At 37.1% G+C, this 18,766-nt stretch overlaps 1 protein-coding gene and 1 long non-coding RNA gene across 2 annotated transcripts; both read left to right on the top strand.

Annotated features, from left to right (window-relative positions):
* Positions 1-12,376: 12,376 nt before the first annotated feature.
* LOC103981889 (uncharacterized) lies at positions 12,377-15,126 on the top strand. The gene is made up of 2 exons (XM_009398645.3): positions 12,377-12,910; positions 14,932-15,126. Exons 1-2 carry the CDS (start codon positions 12,425-12,427, stop codon positions 14,935-14,937), a joined length of 492 nt encoding a protein of 163 aa, XP_009396920.2. The 5' UTR covers positions 12,377-12,424; the 3' UTR covers positions 14,938-15,126.
* A 1,174-nt stretch (positions 15,127-16,300) lies between these two features.
* LOC135610180 (uncharacterized) lies at positions 16,301-17,981 on the top strand. The gene is made up of 2 exons (XR_010486055.1): positions 16,301-16,681; positions 16,756-17,981. It is a non-coding gene; the product is annotated as an uncharacterized LOC135610180 (long non-coding RNA).
* The last annotated feature ends 785 nt before the right edge of the window (positions 17,982-18,766 follow it).

Here is an 18,766-nt window from a genome sequence, read left to right as displayed (position 1 = left end):
TCTATAGAAAGCAAAAAAACTCTCATCCAAGTTTTCCGATAAGTGTAGTCCGTCCCATTAAACATGGGAGGACAAACGATAGAAAAGCACTCTTGAAAGCCGAAAAGAGTCATTTCTCTTGGGTGTTAAACCAAGCGAGAAATAACGTGGCTCTGAAACTAACTATTATGAATGAGTCGGCACTAAGAGGGGGGGGGGTGTGAATTAGTGTAGCAGATAGAATCACCATCGGTTAAAAAATCTTTCGTTCGTTGAAACTAATTTCGGAAAGATGTTAACTTGAAATACGTTCGAAAGGGTGTGCAACAAAACAAAAATAATGAGGAAGTAAAGCGGTTTGCAATAAAGATAAATAGCAAAACAGAAATACAAATCATTTTATAGTAGTTCGGTCGTCGTGACCTACATCCACTTCGTCGATTCCCCTTCTGTCGAGGCCACCGACATCCACTAGTGATCTTCTTTCAACGAGTAAAGATCAACTGTCCTTTTACACCCCTCTTCTTATTTTTACAGGTTTATGAGTCAACCTTTTACAAGCACTCACTCCTCCTTAAATATAATTTTAAACTTGAAATTAGATGAGGGATTCTCTCAAGTGATTTCTACAGTGTTTTCTCACTTTTAAGCTCTTTGTGCTTATGTCTATTAACCAGGGATGAGATAGGTATTTATAGGCCTCAAGTGGATTCAAACTTGGAGCCTAAAAATGTCTTATCCCGGGTCCTCTTGGTACTGGCTGTATCACCACCTATGCTTTCTGACACTGGGCGGTACCACTGCCTGGCAGCCTCGAAGACTGAGTCTGGGAGGTACCATCGCCCAGACCGACGGTACCATCGCTTGACATAGTCTCGGAGACTGTGCCACGACGGTGCCACCTGTTGGGTCATTATTTAGGCCTTTTATTGGGACAACACAGTCCATACATGGGCCCAACTAGCCCCTAATTGGGTTGGCCCAATTCCAATCCCAATTATGTGCTAACTATGAATTCTAAGGCATACTCTAAGTAAATTCGTTCCGGTTAGTCTTGGTTTCTTCCGACGAGCTTCCAGTGATCTTCTAGTGAACTTCCAACGATCTCTTGGCAATGTTCTAGCGAACTCCCAACAAACTCCTGGACTTCACGATGATGTTCTTGGCGAATTATGACGAGCTTCTTCGGCAAGCTTCTCGACTTCTCGATCAATTCCGGCAGAACTCACGACGAACGTCCGGACTTCCGACAAACTCTCGAACTCCCAACGAACTCTCAACGAACTCTTGTTCTCGACTCCGGGACTTCATTTTGCTTCATGCCTTAATCACTATCGTAGTTAATCCTGCACAATTAAAACCAACTTCGATCTAGATAATTATTACAAAGCTTGAATCATGTTGTCCGGCATGTCATTAGTTCATCGACGTTTCGTTCGATTCTTCGACGCATCGTCTTCTCTTGCGGCCTATTGCCCAATCAGCAAGTTGTCCTCCGGAACTCCAATATCCTTGGCGCAATTTCCGCTCTTCTTGGCTTGATGCCTGAACCCATGGCCCGAGCCTTTTGTCGATACGTCGACCGATCCTCCGGCTCGACGTCTAATATTCTAACATATTCTATTCCGATCCAACATGATTCTTCCTACTTTAATTGTCTCTCCCTGATCGAAGCTTCCTATATCACTCAAAATGCAGATCAAATCATAAACACTCTCAATTAGTTTCATCATCAAAATTCGAGATTCAACAGAAGCAATACAACTTTTTTTATACAAAATTAAGATGCATTTGCCTATACACGAAGCATACAATGAAATTATTTTGCATTGATTGTGATCAAATTTGTCTAAGCCTATTTTGATAATTTAGATTTTGAGCATCAGGGCAAAAGCATCAAAACTTGGGCTTAAACCTAACACTTATCATTTGTATAATAGTCAGCAAAACATTAAATTTCTCAATAAAAGATTTTATAAACTCGAACTTGTGATTTATCATCATTGTATTGAAGTATGCTACTCCATGAAAAAAGAAATGATACTTTTTGGGAAAGTAAAAGTACCAATGTCTCCCTGATCTTATCATAAGATGCTTCAATCACAGTCGAAGTGCTCAATAGAAAAAAAAAACTTCGTTAGCGATCTTCCGAACATCGCGGATCGCTTCGGCTTCAGCTTTATCAATGTATTGCATGTGCCAACTAAGAAGACTAGAGTATCAGAGTAAGATCACTTTAGTTTTGATGAAGAATGAACAGAATAGAGGCAAGAAAGAAGACACCCCTTTAATTTATAGATCACGGGGATTAACGAATCCAGGACAGGTAATGCTACTCGTGGAATTGAAGCGTATAAAGCAGCATTATGTTACAGCAACATGATTCGATCCTTATCTGATTCGCCGTGTCTGAGAGTGCAGGCTTGATCGATATGATCGGAGCAAGGGATGGTGGCGGCGGTGCGTGGAGGAGGCCTCATACACGTAAAGAGAACTGCGAAGAAGCCGCCCCTCGGCTTCCTCGCCGGCGAAGCGACAACCGGTTGGACATGCGGTGGGACGGCAGCGGCCGTGGAGTCGATGCAGGGCGTGGGCTCAGTCGCTGGCGCGGCGGCTTCGTCGAACTCCGTTGCGGCGTTCCATATTTGGCCCGATGACCCTTGCCTTCGGAACGACACCGCTGATCGCTGCAGCCTCGACATTCTCCTTCTCGTTCTTGTTCGTCTTCGGTTTTGGTTACGCGTGGGTTGGAGGGATCAGTACGGAGATTTTTGTGTCAGGCTTGGGGAGCCGCGAGGGCTGTTGCTGCTTCAACCGTAAATGTTCTAATGATAGCAGAGAGAAACGGATACCTACGGATAATTTTGTGCAGTCTATATATATATATATATATATATATATATATATATATATAAACTGTGCGATTTACAGCACACAAAATTTCACCAAATAGTCCAGATATAATCAATCAGAAGGTAGGGTTGCAGAAGAACATTGCATATGAATCATTCACTTCGAGTATTAGGTTCTTTCATCATGACATGGTGTGCTTATGAATGATCCATCTAAGTCTCCATTTCCAAGAGAGACAAGATGGTGGTGATATGACAAGTTGATCATTGAGGTGATGTCCTAACAAATCTGCCCACAAAGGCAAAAGGACCGGACAAATTTTTGCCACCACATCATTTTTCTTTTTCTTTTTTTAAATTTAATCTGTGGTTGCTTTCTATCCTTCTTTTATTATTTCTTTCTTTTCTTTTAATTACTGGGGTACACATATGGCCCTTGTATCTATTCATTATCATATATCATATGTTTTCAACAACCATATAAATGTGACAATATTCAAATGTTCTTATTTTGCTTGTGTTCTCATCTTTCAAGCAAAATAGACATTCCTCGTCCTATATGAGCCTATACGATAATTATTATCATCTTATCTCTAAGAAGACGAATAAGACTTGTTAATATCAAAATCGATTATTGATCCAAAATTAAGCATCCATTTAGTGAAAATCATCATATCTTAAGATTCAAATCTTTGAGGGGATGCGAATGTTCTCTTAAAATGACTTCTCTCGATACAAGCCCCTCTCATAAACATCATATGTAAAATTAATCTAAAGAGCATACTCAACACGATCATTCTAATACCTAAATCAATTTGAGGTTAAAATAAAGTTTTGGATGTTAAATCATATCTCAAAAACTCTTATTTATAAAATGGTGAGAAAATATTTTTAAAATTATAAATATTTTAAAGAGCATTTTCTCTCTGGTGTGGACTTGGCCGATTAGGCTTTGCAGGTTGAATCTTGATTGAGCCAAAAATATTAATCATATGATATGCAGAATCAAGGGATTAGTAATTCGATTTTCTTTTGTAAACATCGAGTCTTGTTTTAAAGAATATTATATATATATATTGTTGGGTTAAGTCCATACGTGGGCTTGGACAATTGGGCTTATTGAACCCAAATCAAAAATGAAAGAAATTAAAAAGAGAAGAGAAGGTGAGAAAAAGAGATCAGATTGCAGCATACGGTGTGCGGCGTGCAGAGGAGAGAGAAAGTAAGGTTATTGAGTTTTCTGTTTAACGATCGGTGGCCAAACGTTGTCAGTTTTGGCCCAAATTTTATGTGGAGAATTCTTGCAGCAAACTCTACAATCCTAACGGTGTTGATCTGTAGTTTACCCTCTCTAAGGTACTTTCCTATGATATCCACTTTGTGAGACCTATAATTCTCTTTTGAGAAGATCTATCTATATGCTAGAGCCAAGATCTATGTTCTTGATGTTATTCTGATCCTCTAGTTATTCTAGAGAAGACATACTATAAACCTGTTATCATTATTATTGATAGTGGAAGTTTGAGGTGGACTACGATCCCGTGGTTTTTCCCACGTTGGGTTTTCCACGTTAAAAGATTTGGTCTCACTATGTGATTGATTATTTGCTCTATTGTTTATGCTGTGCTGGTTGATATTTACATTTGGATATCAAGTTGGTATTTTGATGAGGAACCCATTTTGATACACAAAGAGGGAAAAGAATATTCCGCTTTAACAGGTTTTTCCTAACAAGTGGTATCAGAGCAACATGTTGGTTGGTGCTAGTTTTTCTTGTGTGATTGAAATGGAGTCAGATGGTATGTTTAAATTGAACTCATCAAATTATTCTACTTGGAGGCGTCTGATGGAAGATTTACTATATTGCAAAGATTTGTATAAGCCTATCAAGGTTAAAGATAAACCTTCTACTATGGACGATGAAAAATGGGAAGTTCAACATAGAAAAGCTATTGCCTATATTAGAAGATGGATGGATATAAACTTGCATGAGCATATTTCAGATGAAACCAGAGCTGATGTTGTTTGGCAAAGGTTAGAAAACCTCTTTGCGAAAAAGATAGTGGGAAATAGAATTTCTCTCCTCAGAATGCTTGTAAATTTGAAGTATAAAGATGGTGGTAACATTGTTGAGCACATAAGCCTATTTCAGAGTCTTGCAAACAAGTTGGTTACTATGAAAATGAATATAGATGATGAGATGCAGGGATTATTACTTCTCAGCTCTTTACTAGAAAGTTGGGAAACGTATGTGGTGACTATTTGTAACTCCACACCAGAGGGAACTCTAACTATTGATATGGTTAAAGACAGTTTGTTACATGAAGATGCCAGAAGGAAAGAACAGGGTGAATCTTCTTCTGAGGCATTTGTTACTGAAAAACAAGAAAGGCGTGGAAGAAGTCATAGCAGAAACCCACATGGTTATAGAGGAAGATCTAAGTCTAGAAGAGATATCAAATGTTTTCACTATAATAGGCCAGGTCACATGAAGAAAGAGTGTAGGTTTTGGAAGCGAGAACAGAATGAAATGAAGAAAAATGAGAAAGAGACCAATACAATTGCTGCTGAAGGTAATATCACTATTGTCTGTGATGAAGGTTGTGTTAGCCTTGTAGCTCAGGACAGTAATTGGGTAATTGACTCTAGTGCTTCATTTCATGTCACTTCTCATGGTGATTTCTTTAGATCTTACACTGCTGGTGATTTTGGTAATGTCAGAATGGGAAACAACGGTACATCTAAGATTGTGGGTATTGGAGATATTTGCTTGGAGACTAGTATTGAGAGCAAATTGATACTCAAAGATGTAAGGCATGTTCCAGATATTCGTCTTAACTTGATATCTACAGGTAGACTTGATGATGAGGGCTTTGCACATTATTTTGGTGAAAGTAAATGAAAACTCACTAAAGGTTCTCTAATTGTGACAAAAGGAAAGAAGATTAACTCTTTTTATATCATGGAAGCTAAGCTACACAAAGGAGAGATTAATGCAATTCGAAAAGGTGAGAGTATAGATCTTTGGCATAAGAGGCTTGGACATATCAGCGAGAAGGGACTTCAAACTCTTGCTAGAAAGCAGTTCTTACCAGAGTTGCATGGTACATCTCTTAAATCTTGTGATCATTGCTTAGCTGGAAAAACACATAGAGTTGCATTTCAGACATATTCATCATCTAGAAGATCAGATGTTATTGATTTAGTTCATACTGATGTTTGTACTATGCAAACTAGAACTCTTGGAGGTGCTCTTTATTTTGTTACTTTTATTGATGACCATTCTAGAAAAATGTGGGCTTTTGCTTTGAAATCTAAAGACCAGGTACTCGATGTTTTCAAGGAGTTTCATGTCAGTGTTGAAAGAGAAACTGGCAGAAAACTAAAATATATTCGATCAGATAATGGTGGCGAGTACATGGGTCCTTTTGAGAATTATTGCAGGTTTCATGGTATCAGGCTTAAGAAAACAGTTCCTAAAACTCCTCAGCAGAACGGTGTGGCAGAAAGGATGAACAGAACCATTGAAGAAAGGATTAGGTGTATGCTTTCTCACGCCAAGTTACCGAAGTCATTTTGGGGGGAGGCTATGAGAACTACAGTTGACCTAATAAATCTTTCTCCATCGGTTCCTCTGCAAGGTGATGTTCCAGAGAGAGTATGGAGAGGAAAAGATATATCTTATAATCATTTGAGAGTCTTTGGGTGTAAAGCATTTGTTCATATTCCCAAAAATGAGATATCCAAGCTTGATAATAAGGCAAAAGCATGTATCTTTTTGGGATATGGTCATGAAGAGTTTGGGTACAGATTATGGGATCCAGTGAACAAAAAGATTATTAGAAGCAGAGATGTTGTGTTTCTTGAAGACCAATTGTTTAATGATGGTGATAATATTGAGAAGCCAGAAACCTCTGTTTATATTCCTTGGAGTTTGGGTCCAGTTCCTTCACCTATAGTTCATGATGATCATGGGGGAGATGAACAAGAAGATTGTGGTGAGAATACTAGTGATGATACACCTACAGTTGATGATGCTGAACCAACTGAACAAGCACCTCCACCACCAGTTGAGATTCCATTGAGAAGATCGACTAGAGAGCGACAACCCTCTACCAGATATCCTCTACATGAGTATGTTATGCTTACTGACGGGGGAGAGCTAGAAACTTACCAAGAAGCTATTCTACATGAGAATAAGAATGAGTGGGTTAAAGCCATACAAGAAGAGATGAGATCCTTACTTGAGAATCACACCTATGACTTGGTAAAGTTTCCTAAAGAGAAGAAAGCTCTTAAGAATAAGTGGGTTTATAAATTGAAGACTGAAAATAATAGCTCACAACAGAGATACAAGGCACGACTAGTTGTGAAAGGATTCAGTCAGAAGAAAGGTATTGAATTTGAAGAAATATTTTCTCCGATTGTAAAAATGTCCTCTATCCGAGTTGTTCTTGGTTTGGTTGCCCGCTTGAATTTAGAAGTTGAGCAACTTGATGTGAAAACAGTATTTCTTCATGGTGACTTAGAAGAAGAAATTTACATGGAGCAACCAGAAGGTTTCAAAGTCAAGGGAAAAGAAAATCTGGTATGTAAGCTTAAGAAAAGCTTATATGGACTCAAATAGGCACCTAGACAATGGTATAAGAAGTTTGATTCCTTTATGATGAGCCAAGGGTATGATAGAACCACATCTGATCATTGTGTGTTTATGAAGAAATTTTCAGATGATGATTTTATTATTTTACTGCTATATGTTGATGATATGTTGATTGTTGGCCATGATATTGAAAAAATTGGAAAGCTTAAAAGAGAGCTAAGTAAGTCTTTTGCCATGAAAGACTTGGGATCGGTGAAACAAATACTTGGCATGAAGATTCTTCGTGATATGAAGAAAAGGAAGATTTGGCTATCTCAGGAGACTTATATTGAAAAGGTTATTGAAAGATTCAACATGAGTAAAGCCAAAGCAGTTTGTTCCCCACTTGCAGGTCATTTCAAGCTTAGTTCGAAACAATGTCCTACAAGTAAGAAAGAAAAAGAAGAAATGTCCAAAGTGCCTTACTCATCTGCAGTAGGCAGTTTGATGTATGCTATGGTTTGTACTAGGCCAGATATAGCTCATGCAGTTGGAGTTGTCAGCTGATTTCTCTCTAATCCTGGAAAGGAACATTGGGCAGCAGTGAAATGGATATTAAGATATCTAAAAGGTACTTCCAGGTTGTGTTTATGTTTTGGCAGTGATGAACCAGTGTTAGAAGGCTACACAGATGCAGATATGGCAGGTGATACTGATTCCAAGAAGTCCACTTCGGGATTCTTGATGATATTTGCAAGAGGAGCAGTCTCTTGACAGTCTAAGTTACAGAAATATGTTGCTCTATCAACCACAGAAGTAGAATACATAGCAATTACTGAAGCCTGCAGGGAAGCTTTATGGATGAAAAAGTTTCTACAGGAATTGGGCTTGAAACAGGAAGTATATACTGTTTACTATGATAGTCAGAGTGCCATTCACCTCTCCAAGAATTCAACACACTATTCTAGATCCAAGCATATTGATGTGAGATATCACTGGATTCGTGATGTGCTTGAGATGAAAGAATTACAGTTGGAAAAAGTGCATACTAATGAGAATTGATCAGATATGTTGACAAAGTCTTTGCCTAAGGAGAAGCTTGAAGCATGTAGGCGAAGAGCGGGCTTGGTATAGCCTACCATATGAGCTAGAGGGGGAGAATTGTTGGGTCCAGCCTATATGTGGGCTTGGACAATTGGGCCTATTGAGCCCAAATCAGCAAATGAAATAAATTAAAAAAAAGGAGAGAGAATGTGAGAAAAAGAGATCAGATTGCAGCGTACAGTAAGTGCGACGTGCTGAGAGAAATAGAGAGAGAAAGTAAGGTTACTGAATTTTCTATTGTCAGTTTTGGCCCAAATTTTATGTGGAAAATCATTGCAGCAAACTCTACAATCCTAACGGTGTTGATCTGCAGTTTACCCTCTCTAAAGTACTTTCCTGTGATATCCACTTTGTGAGACCTATAATTCTCTTTTGAGGAGATCCATCTATATGCTATAGTCAAGATCTATGTCCTTGATGTTATTATGATCCTCTAGTTATTCTAGAGAAGACCTACTGTAAACCTGTTATCACTATTATTGATAGTGGAAGTTTGAGGTGGACTACGGTCCCGTGGTTTTTCCCACATTGGATTTTTCACGTTAAAAGATTTGGTCTCACTGTGTGATTGATTATTTGCTCTATTGTTTATGCTGTGCTGGTTGATATTTACATTTGGATATAAAGTTGGTATTTTGATGAGAAACCCATTTTGATACATAAAGAGGGAAAAGAATATTTCGCTTTAACATATTTTTCCTAATATATATATATATATATATATATATATATATATATATATATATATATATATATTCCCATCTTACTTCATGATTAGGACAACTGTTACATTTCTCTTTTTGAAGTCTTCAATTTTATAGTTAATTTTTTATTTTAAAAAATATTTTATAGTTAATTTTTATTTCTTTCTTTCACGTCTTCAAATTATCATGAGTTATTTTTCACTTGGTATGTCGAGAAACCATTGGAGAAGGACCCTCATATGTTCATTCTTGATGACTCCCTTTCAGGTCAGAGTTGACACTAACTATACATCGGAAACTTCCATATCAAGTTTTCTTTCTTTCACACATATTTACTTAAACGCTAAGGTTAGATCTCTTTATCCCGATCGAATTTGATCACCGTCTTGTGATTTAGTGATTTTGACTCATAATTGATATAAAATATATTAAGTATTTGTGGCGTTTAAGACATACAATCAAAATTTTGTAGATGAGGATTCTAAACTTAATCATTAAGATTAAGGATTGAAAGTCTCATCTGATAATTTCTTGAAGATGTTATTAACTAGCCTAACTAATAAAAATCATATAATCAAATCTTATATTCATCATTTATTTTTATTAAAAAGAGATTGTCGATCAATAATTAATTGCCAAAAACAAAAAAAAAGTCTCATCCTCCAACTCAACGAGGCAAATCTTATACTAGCTAAGACTCTCTCTCTCTCTCTCTTCACATCTTCATAAATGAAACTACAGTAGACTATGGATTGCTACTTAATTAATTCTAGAGTTCACATGATATTTACTAACTTGGAGTCATAGTCGAGGATAAGATCCAAACTTGTGGGCCAGAGAGTTAATGATTCGTGCTGGTCCGACTCACTGATGTGATAGAATAATACAGATGACCGCGTCTCCATCGAGACACATGATAGAAGATAATTAATGCAAGAATAATTGAGAGAGCCTCCATGGATGAATAATAAAAGCGAGTAGAAAAGGGAATAAAAATCATCATTTGGATGCATCATAAAAATATTATCTTTCCGATAATTATGTGCATGATAAAACATTGTTCTTCAAGAAAATATTCACTTTGCATGAACTATAATTCTCTTCTTCTTGTCAGCCTCCCACCCATATCTCGTGTTCCAATTGATTGTCCACTCGTGGGACCCTCAATTATTATTCTGATGAGAGAAACAAATGGCGTCCACATTGCTCTTACGTAGACAAAGCAACCAAATGACCTCGCTTTTTGACATTTATTAAGGTATAGTTTTGCTTTCTTCGTCATGTGAGATGTGACAAACAAGATTGATTTATTTGGACATTGGGGATATGGGAGAAGAATTATGAATCATCCTTCCCATCTCATCTCACATTTTAAATGTTGATGATTCACGTAAATCCTCCAATCGTTCACCATCATGTATGACACGTTTAAATGGACGATCGAGATGGGAAATGTAGTTATATTATATACTCATTGTTGTCCTATGCTAAACAAAATAATATCATTTATTTGCGTTACTTTTTTGGTCCAAAAACATATTTATGTTGTTTGATTAGTAAAACATTTGATTTTCCTAACATTTTACGAGTTTCTTAGTCTATATAAATATGAGAGATATTAAGAATTCGAATATCGATTTGATAAGGAGACAAAAGATCATGAATTTTATTCGTCAAAGAAATTACAAACTAATGCTTATAATTATTATGAACCCCAACTATAAAAAGTAATATATCGAAGCTATCTTAATTTCTTTTCTCTCAACTCATGAAAATTTCTAACTTGTGCTTAGAATCTACAAGGGAACAAAAAAAATCAAAATTACAATTTTGAGCTTGAAGATCTTTACCCTCACACTATTGCATATAGAAGTTTTCTTGATTACCAAATCAAAGATGCAAGGATTATTTTGAAGTATAAAAAATTAAATCAACTGATTAAAAACATTGTTAGTAGTCATCGAGAAAATTATGGTCAAGATAGATAACAAAACTGTAATGTAACAATGTCGACTCGACCTTCATCAAATCACCATTTTTGAGGGAGTCATTCGTGAGCCACTCCATCGATCTTATCCACCACCCCCTAATGGCCTAAAACCAAATTCTAACGTTAGATGTCTTTTCCATCATCATCAACTCGTAAGTTTGATTACTATAGAACTAATAGAAGAATAATTGACTTTCACTAATGAGAAAAATCCAGATATTATAAATTTGATTTCATATTTAGTCCCAACCTTTGCTCTCGATTTCATATATGTTTCAGACACGATCATGAATTATATATTTTTATGAGTTTCGATTAATCTTTAGATAGAGAACAAAAGCAATTAGTCATTTTAGATTTATTTTTTTCAATAACTATAACCAATATTTTAGAATATGATTAAAATAGATGAATGATTTTTAAAATTAGAGGAGATTTAAATAGGGTATCATCACGTGGCAATGGAACCTCACATTTAAGTTATTTTATCTGTTCTTTTGGTTCCAACATCATTTTTGAGATTTAAATATATTAGAAGGATTTTGGATACATATGGAAAGAGAAAAAAAGGAGTGAATTTTTTTTTCTGATAATGAAAAATAAATAAATAAATAAATAATGGCTAATGTATGCATGCTCATATTTTTGCATTTACCTGTAACACAATATGAAAATTTTCACAAAAGGAGGATATATTTCGGATGAGTTTTTTTTTTTTTTTGGTGGTATAATATGGTACTATGATAATTATTTCTTATTATTTTTGTATTTTTATTTTATTTATTTCATACAAACATTTGATAGAAAAATAAAATTGCAAGCAACCACACTAGGAAGTCCAGTGGTAAAATTGCCATTTTCATATTAATGGAAAATGGAAAGAATATTGTTCATATTTTGGCATTTTCCAGTGAAACAAAATGAAAATTTTCAAGCAGGAGGAGATTTTGGATGAGTTTCTTTTTTCTGTATATTGGGAATAATAATTATTATTTCAAAGAAAAAAAAACATTTGATTAGAAAAGAAATTATACCGGGAAAATAAAATAAAATAAAATTCCAAGCAACCAACAACGCACACTTTAAAATCCAGGGGTAAAATTGGACATTCAGATACGGAAAGCTCCGCGAACGGCGTCGAATTATCTATTAAGGGGACAGATTGGCATGCGTTCCTGTGAAGCGCTCTTCCCAAGTCGTCGGCCGAAGACCAGCCATGGCGATCTCCCTCCGCCTCCTCCTCCCCCTTCTCCTCCTTCACCTCTTACACTTCTCGGCCTCCTCGTCCTCGGGGGTGCACGACGTCCTCAAGGATCACGGCCTCCCCAAGGGCCTCATCCCGCACTCCGCCAGGGACTACTCGCTCGCCGACGACGGCCAGTTCGTGGTGCATCTCAAGGCCCCCTGCTACGTCCAGTTCTCCGACCTCGTCTACTACGACCAGACCATCACGGGCAAGCTCTCCTACGGTGCCATCACCGACCTCGACGGCATCCAGGTCAAGAAGCTCTTCGTCTGGTTCCCTGTCTCGGCCGTCAAGGCCCACCCGGAATCCAAGACCATCGAGTTCAAGGTGGGGTTCCTCTCTCAGTCGTTTCCCCTTAAGGAGTTCAAGGACGTTCCCGATTGCGAGAAGAAGACGAGGGCCTCCTGCCGTGGCGCCACCGGCTTCTCCCCTGAGGAATTGCTTCCGGTTGCTGCGGTACAACAACCGTTTCCCTTATCTTCTGCCAGTTTAGTAGATGTGTCGTACAGTTCTATTGCTAATTTAAAGATGAGATCCATAGGAAAGGAGTCGGCTTAGGGGGGTTTTAAGAGAGAAATAGGTGATTTGATTTGAAATAAGGCAAGCCTTTTCCTCTCTATGTAACTTGAGAGACTGAGAAAGTAGACTCCTGCATCTTCTTAAATTGGTCTTTTGGCTTGCTAATCCTTTTCCCCCCTTTCCCCTTCCTATTTAGGGTGTGCTTTAAGCAGTCAAACTTGCCTTAGTTCACCAGCATCCACTAGTGTTTGCTATGGTAGATTTAATATTTATGCCAGGAGTCATTATAAACGTTGACATTATCTCTATTCTTTTCTATAAAACCGCATCACTAGAATAGAAACATAGTAGAAAATTACCAATCGATCAAAGTTGCCAACCTTCAGCAACTCTAAAGTGAGGAGCTCAATCGAAATTAGCTCTTAGGGCTTAGTGGATAAGACTTTGACTGCAGCTGAAGAGACTGGTTTATCAGTTAAAGAAGCAGGCAAATCAGCTTATTTAGTTGGGTCCTTTCTTTTAATTTTTCAACCAAAAAAAAAATTATAGATTAAAACTAGACAAGTCTGATACACCCATTACCGTTCCTGTCACTGCAAACCAAAAAGTCGAGGTCTGGACGAAGATCTACCTGCCCGTTACAGTCCAAAGAGGAGTTTCTAGCTAAGTCAACACACCAGTTAACAGAGCAAATGCCTTCTCGCCAAGTATGGACGAAGGAGCAATCCAAAAATCGTGTTGTTAGGGTGTGAATGTTTTGACGCACCACAGCAATGCTCCAAGGAGGCGTGGAGTGATTCAAAATAGTATCGATAATAACTTTGGAGTCAGATTCCACGATCAAGTGAGCGATCCCCAGGTCCAGAGCCTTCTGCATTCCCTCCTTAATAACCCACACTTTACACAGCAAGCCATTGCTCCCTTTCGACCTCTTGCAGCCACAAAACGCACAAGCAGCATCAGAGTTCCTTAAAAGAAACCCGCAGCCTCCCATCTGATTTTGATCTCCAAGAACAATCACAATTAAGCTTAAAGAACCCTCTAGCTGGTGGAGTCCATTTAACAATGATCTGCTCTATCCTATCATGTCTTGCCCCACAAAGTTCCATTCTTGAAATCTTCAGCTGTCTCTTTGTGATAAATTTGGCTGATTTGGTCTCTTTGTCGGAAGCACTGCTCTTTCCTGTACATGTAGCACATGTTAGAACGGTTGGGTTTTAACTGGTTTACAATTATGCTTATGTGAGCCATCAAGAAAGTGCATTGCATTTTGTTACCACTTTACAAACAATCAGTATTGAATGTGGAGGTCTTTGATGCTCTCTCTCTCTTTTGAGTTTGCTGCATACTGAGATGTAAGTTATTCATGAATTAAGGCAATGTAACATTAATCATATAGCAACTTTACAATATGCTAACCCATAATGCTGGACTCACCTATAAAAGTGAGTTGTAATTTAAACTAATTTTTTCATGTGATTGATCAGCATCTATGTGGCCTAGAAAATTAATCATATAGGGAATTAACAATATGCTAAAAAAAATGCTGGACTCACCAATAAAGATGAGTTGTAATTTAACCTAATTTTTCCGTGTGATTGATCGGCGGCTAGAAAATATATCTTGACTTTTTCATACTTTTTTTTTTTTTTCTGGGGTGCATTGGCATATATTTAAGCATTTTACATTAAACAGCAGCATCTGTTTCAATGAAGGGGTGAGATTGGGCCATAACTTCACTTGTCATTGTTGGCAGAAGGTGTTCTTATGTTGTTTCTCTGTATTTTATGTAATTAATAGCTGACTAATTCAGGTCTTTTGATGCTTACTTGTGATGCCTATTTTTCTGTCTGTAGATTTTACAATTAAAGTTTGGTGCATCTAAGCTTATGCTGGACAATCGTTGTTACTCCTATTTCCTGTTGGTAATGACTTTTTTTTTTTTGCATCATTTTCAGGTTTAAGCTGGAAGTTGCCATGAAGTTGGAACGATGCAGATTGTTCGGTATGTACAAGCATATGGTTGCATGATAAATGGTTTGTATCTATGGAATAAATGGATACTTAGATCTTGAGGTCCAGAGAACCATATTTATATGTTGTCTGTAAAACTATTATTGCGTAAAGTGATACAAAACCCTTTATGTTGGTGATGCTCGATGACTGCGTTCTGTGTATGGCAAGGATGTTGCTCGATGACTGAAGGGAGAACAACTTCTTAAAATGGGAATTTTTTGCTAGTAAGATGATTCAGACTAACCATCACTTTCCCTCTCTCTTTAGTTTGTCTTTCTTTTCCTCTCGGCTTTTGTTGTGTTTGATTTGTAACGTTTCTCCTAGCAAAATAAAAGCTGAGAATATTTCCTTCGTCATGAAACCAAGATTTGTAATTTCATATGTTGATACTTTATCGGTCAGCGCTGGACCGAGCCGGGACCAATACCATATCAGTCAGTATCGGTCGGTGCTGACCTAGCCGGAGCCAATACCATATCAGTCCTTAGTATGCGTCAGGGCCGTGACTTATACTGTATCGGGCCCTACTAATATACGTATCGAGTTTCGGATAAAGAGTTTAAAAAATAAACTTGTCTAGAGCTGTAGCTGTCACATTCCATTTTTTTTAAATAAATAATTATTTTAATATTTATAATTATTAAACCAACAAAGAGGAGAGCATGGAGGATTTCTCACTCATGGAAGCGATCATATCATGATAATTTTGAAATTATTAATTAAACAATTTAATCTTATCCCTCAATTATATACATGAACTAGGAATTAGATCTCCATTAGGAACCAACTTGCTAATGGTTTTTAATATTTTAATTTTGATTTTTAATCTTTTAATTTTTAACAAATGAATTATTTATTTGACTGTTACAATATTATTCTCTTCTCATCTTCTTTTCTTTCCCATTCTTTCATCCCCTTCTCCACTTTTATCCTCCATCTCACCATCACCTCCGCCCCTTGATCCACCAAGGAATCACCATATGACATAGCAGCAGCTACTGCCAATACAACCAGATCAAAATGTTGGGGCTGCAAGGATCACCATCAGAAACAAGTATGCTGCTATCATTCGATTACAGCAGACTTACTTGCAAGTTATTTGTTAAACATTTAATACTTTTAGATTATTTCACAGGGAGAAGAAGATAAGGAAAACAAACTTGTCGGTAGAGCGCAGTAAAACAAAAAGGGTGTCCAGCGGTAGCTCCGCTCTATTGGCGGTGCTACCGCCAGTACTCCTTATCCAATTACCGCCGGTAACCCGACCCCAATCTCTCTTTTTAAGTTTAGGGCTCACGGGTAGAACTGCCAACTCTCTCCAAACCTCTCTCCTCTTCAGAGCCGACCTCTCCCTCCTCTACCCCTCTTCTTCCTTCCTCTAAACCTATCTCACAACATTCTTTTACCCTCTTCCTCTCTTCTCTTCGTAGCCGACCTCTCCCTCCTCTACCCCTCTTCTTCCTCCCTCTAAACCTACCCCACAACATTCTTTCACCCTCTTCCTCCTAAATTTTCTCCTCCTCTCTAAACCTCCCTCTAATCACTCCTCAAGGTCTCTTCTTCCTCTTCTCTCATAAGCCTAGGACTCTCATCCCTCCTCCTTCTACCAGGCGAAGGATCAAGTTAAGAGCATAATCAATCTTCTTGGTGATTAAGAAAGAGTCTTAACTTGGCAAAAGACTAACTACAAAGGTAACTTCTAAATCTTCTACTTGTTCTCAGTTTATAGTTTGTTATTATTCTTATTTTTGTAATATATGTTGTAGTCATGGCACCTAGAAGATTCTCAAGGGTTAAAGAAAAGAGGAGAATAGATGAAACCTATGATACCACCCTATTTGATTCCTATGAACATGCTCTAAAATTTTCGGCATTTGAATCTAGGATTGTCCACAAAGGAAAGTATGTTGACCTAGAAGATTTGGGTGAACTAGAAACAATCCAATGGTTTGCTAACTTAAATGCTCTTCCAATTCTTCAAATTAGTGAATTTATCTACCCAAGGCTAGTTAGAATGTTTTACAATAATTTACATGTAGATGAAAATGATAGGACATCTACTTATCTTCTAGGACATCATATACCTATCACAGATGGTATAATCTGTAACATCTTAGATATTACTAAAAAAGAACAAAATTATTTTTTTCGAGGACAATGGAACATCGAGACCATTGGAGTCACCTATCAGAAGGCCATTAGCACTATTTTTGAAAACCCCAACCTATCTATTATCCCAAAGAGTTGTGAGCATTTTTTACCATTTAATACTAAGTTGCTTCATCATATCTTGATTAGTATCTTGCTTCCTAAACAACATCATCTGGATGAAGTTAATACTTTGGAAATAAATACCATGTATTGGATTATGACAGGACGTGATTATTGCTTTGGTTACCTCATACGTCAAAACATGATTGATATATCTAGGAAGAATATAATGCTTCCATATGGAGGCCTGATTACCAGACTTTTACATGCACATGACATAACTATCTCACCAGATGAAGAAACCATGAAACTAGATAAATTCAATATCATTAATAGAAATCTATTGAGAAGATTGAGGTGTATTGTAATTAATGAAATATGGACTAGATTACCTAGAAGAATTGATCCTCCTCCACCCAAGCCTATACCAAACACACCTATACATAAGGGCAGTCATTCTCCTCTTACTAGTCCCTTTGAGGCGATACCTCCAACGGATGCAGCACCTTCTTCATCTTCTGAGATTATAGCAGCTCGATTGGACCGTTTAGAGCTTCGTCAAGACCAGATTTTGACTGAGATACAGCATATTCATCAGCGTCTTGATACCTTTAATGCATACTTTCATACTTTATTTAGACATTTTGGATTGCCAAAATCCGAGTAGATATTTCTCCTTTTTATTGATGAGAAAGGGGGAGAATTAGTAACTATGCCTGTCTTTACCTTTTGATGAAGTAGTACTTTTTTTATGTTAAATTAGAAAAATTATGTTATGGCATATTTAACTTATGATGTTTTTAACTTATGGTGATGTCTTATGATACTGTTTAACTAAAATTATGCCTCTGATTTTTACTATTGAAAATCACTAAATTTATGATCAATATTATTTGAATTTAAATTCAAGACTAGCACTAAATGGTTATTATTTTGAATTTTAGTTCATTATATTTTAAGATGACATATAGATAAAGGGAGCTTGGTTAAGAATCTATCATCAATTAGTTATCATCATAAAAAAGAAAGAGATTGTTGATTCTTGAATTTTGATGATAAAATTAATTGATGAGTTTATTGGACTAAATATGTTTTTGAGATAAGTGACATGGGAAATATTTTGATCACAGACTTAGATCACCGAAGAGCCAACTATCAAGAGTCCAGCATTGCGTCGAAAAATTATCATGCCAAAAATTAGACGTCGAGTCGAAGGATTAGTCGGCGTGCCGAAGATCGGACTTTGTATTATAGGTTTGGGTATCATGCCGAAAGGATCGAATGTTGCGTCGGAAGATTGGATGTCGTAGGAAAGTCGACATGTCGGTGGAATGAGCAATATATCGAAGGAAAGGGTGATCTACCGAAGGTTCGAATGAAGTGTCGAAAGATCAGTTGACATGCCGAAAGAGTGTACAATGTGCCAAAAGATCAATAAATGTGCAGGATATATGGATGATTTATCAAAGTCTTGATTGATGTTATTTTGGATCAATTTAAGTTGACATTGGGTCGAAACAATGTCAACTTGTCAAGAAAACCATTAGGCTTGAAGTTAGGCTAAAT

Source organism: Musa acuminata, chromosome BXJ2-4 (genome assembly GCF_036884655.1).
Source record: "Musa acuminata AAA Group cultivar baxijiao chromosome BXJ2-4, Cavendish_Baxijiao_AAA, whole genome shotgun sequence".
Classification (NCBI taxonomy): Eukaryota; Viridiplantae; Streptophyta; class Magnoliopsida; order Zingiberales; family Musaceae; genus Musa; species Musa acuminata.
The sequence above is the reverse complement of the archived record's forward strand: the minus strand, read 5'-3'. Positions and strand labels throughout refer to the sequence as shown.

Excerpts from the sequence above, each read along its gene's own strand:
- LOC103981889 (XM_009398645.3), top strand. The coding sequence starts at position 12,425 with ATGGCGATCTCCCTCCGCCTCCTCCTCCCCCTTCTCCTCCTTCACCTC.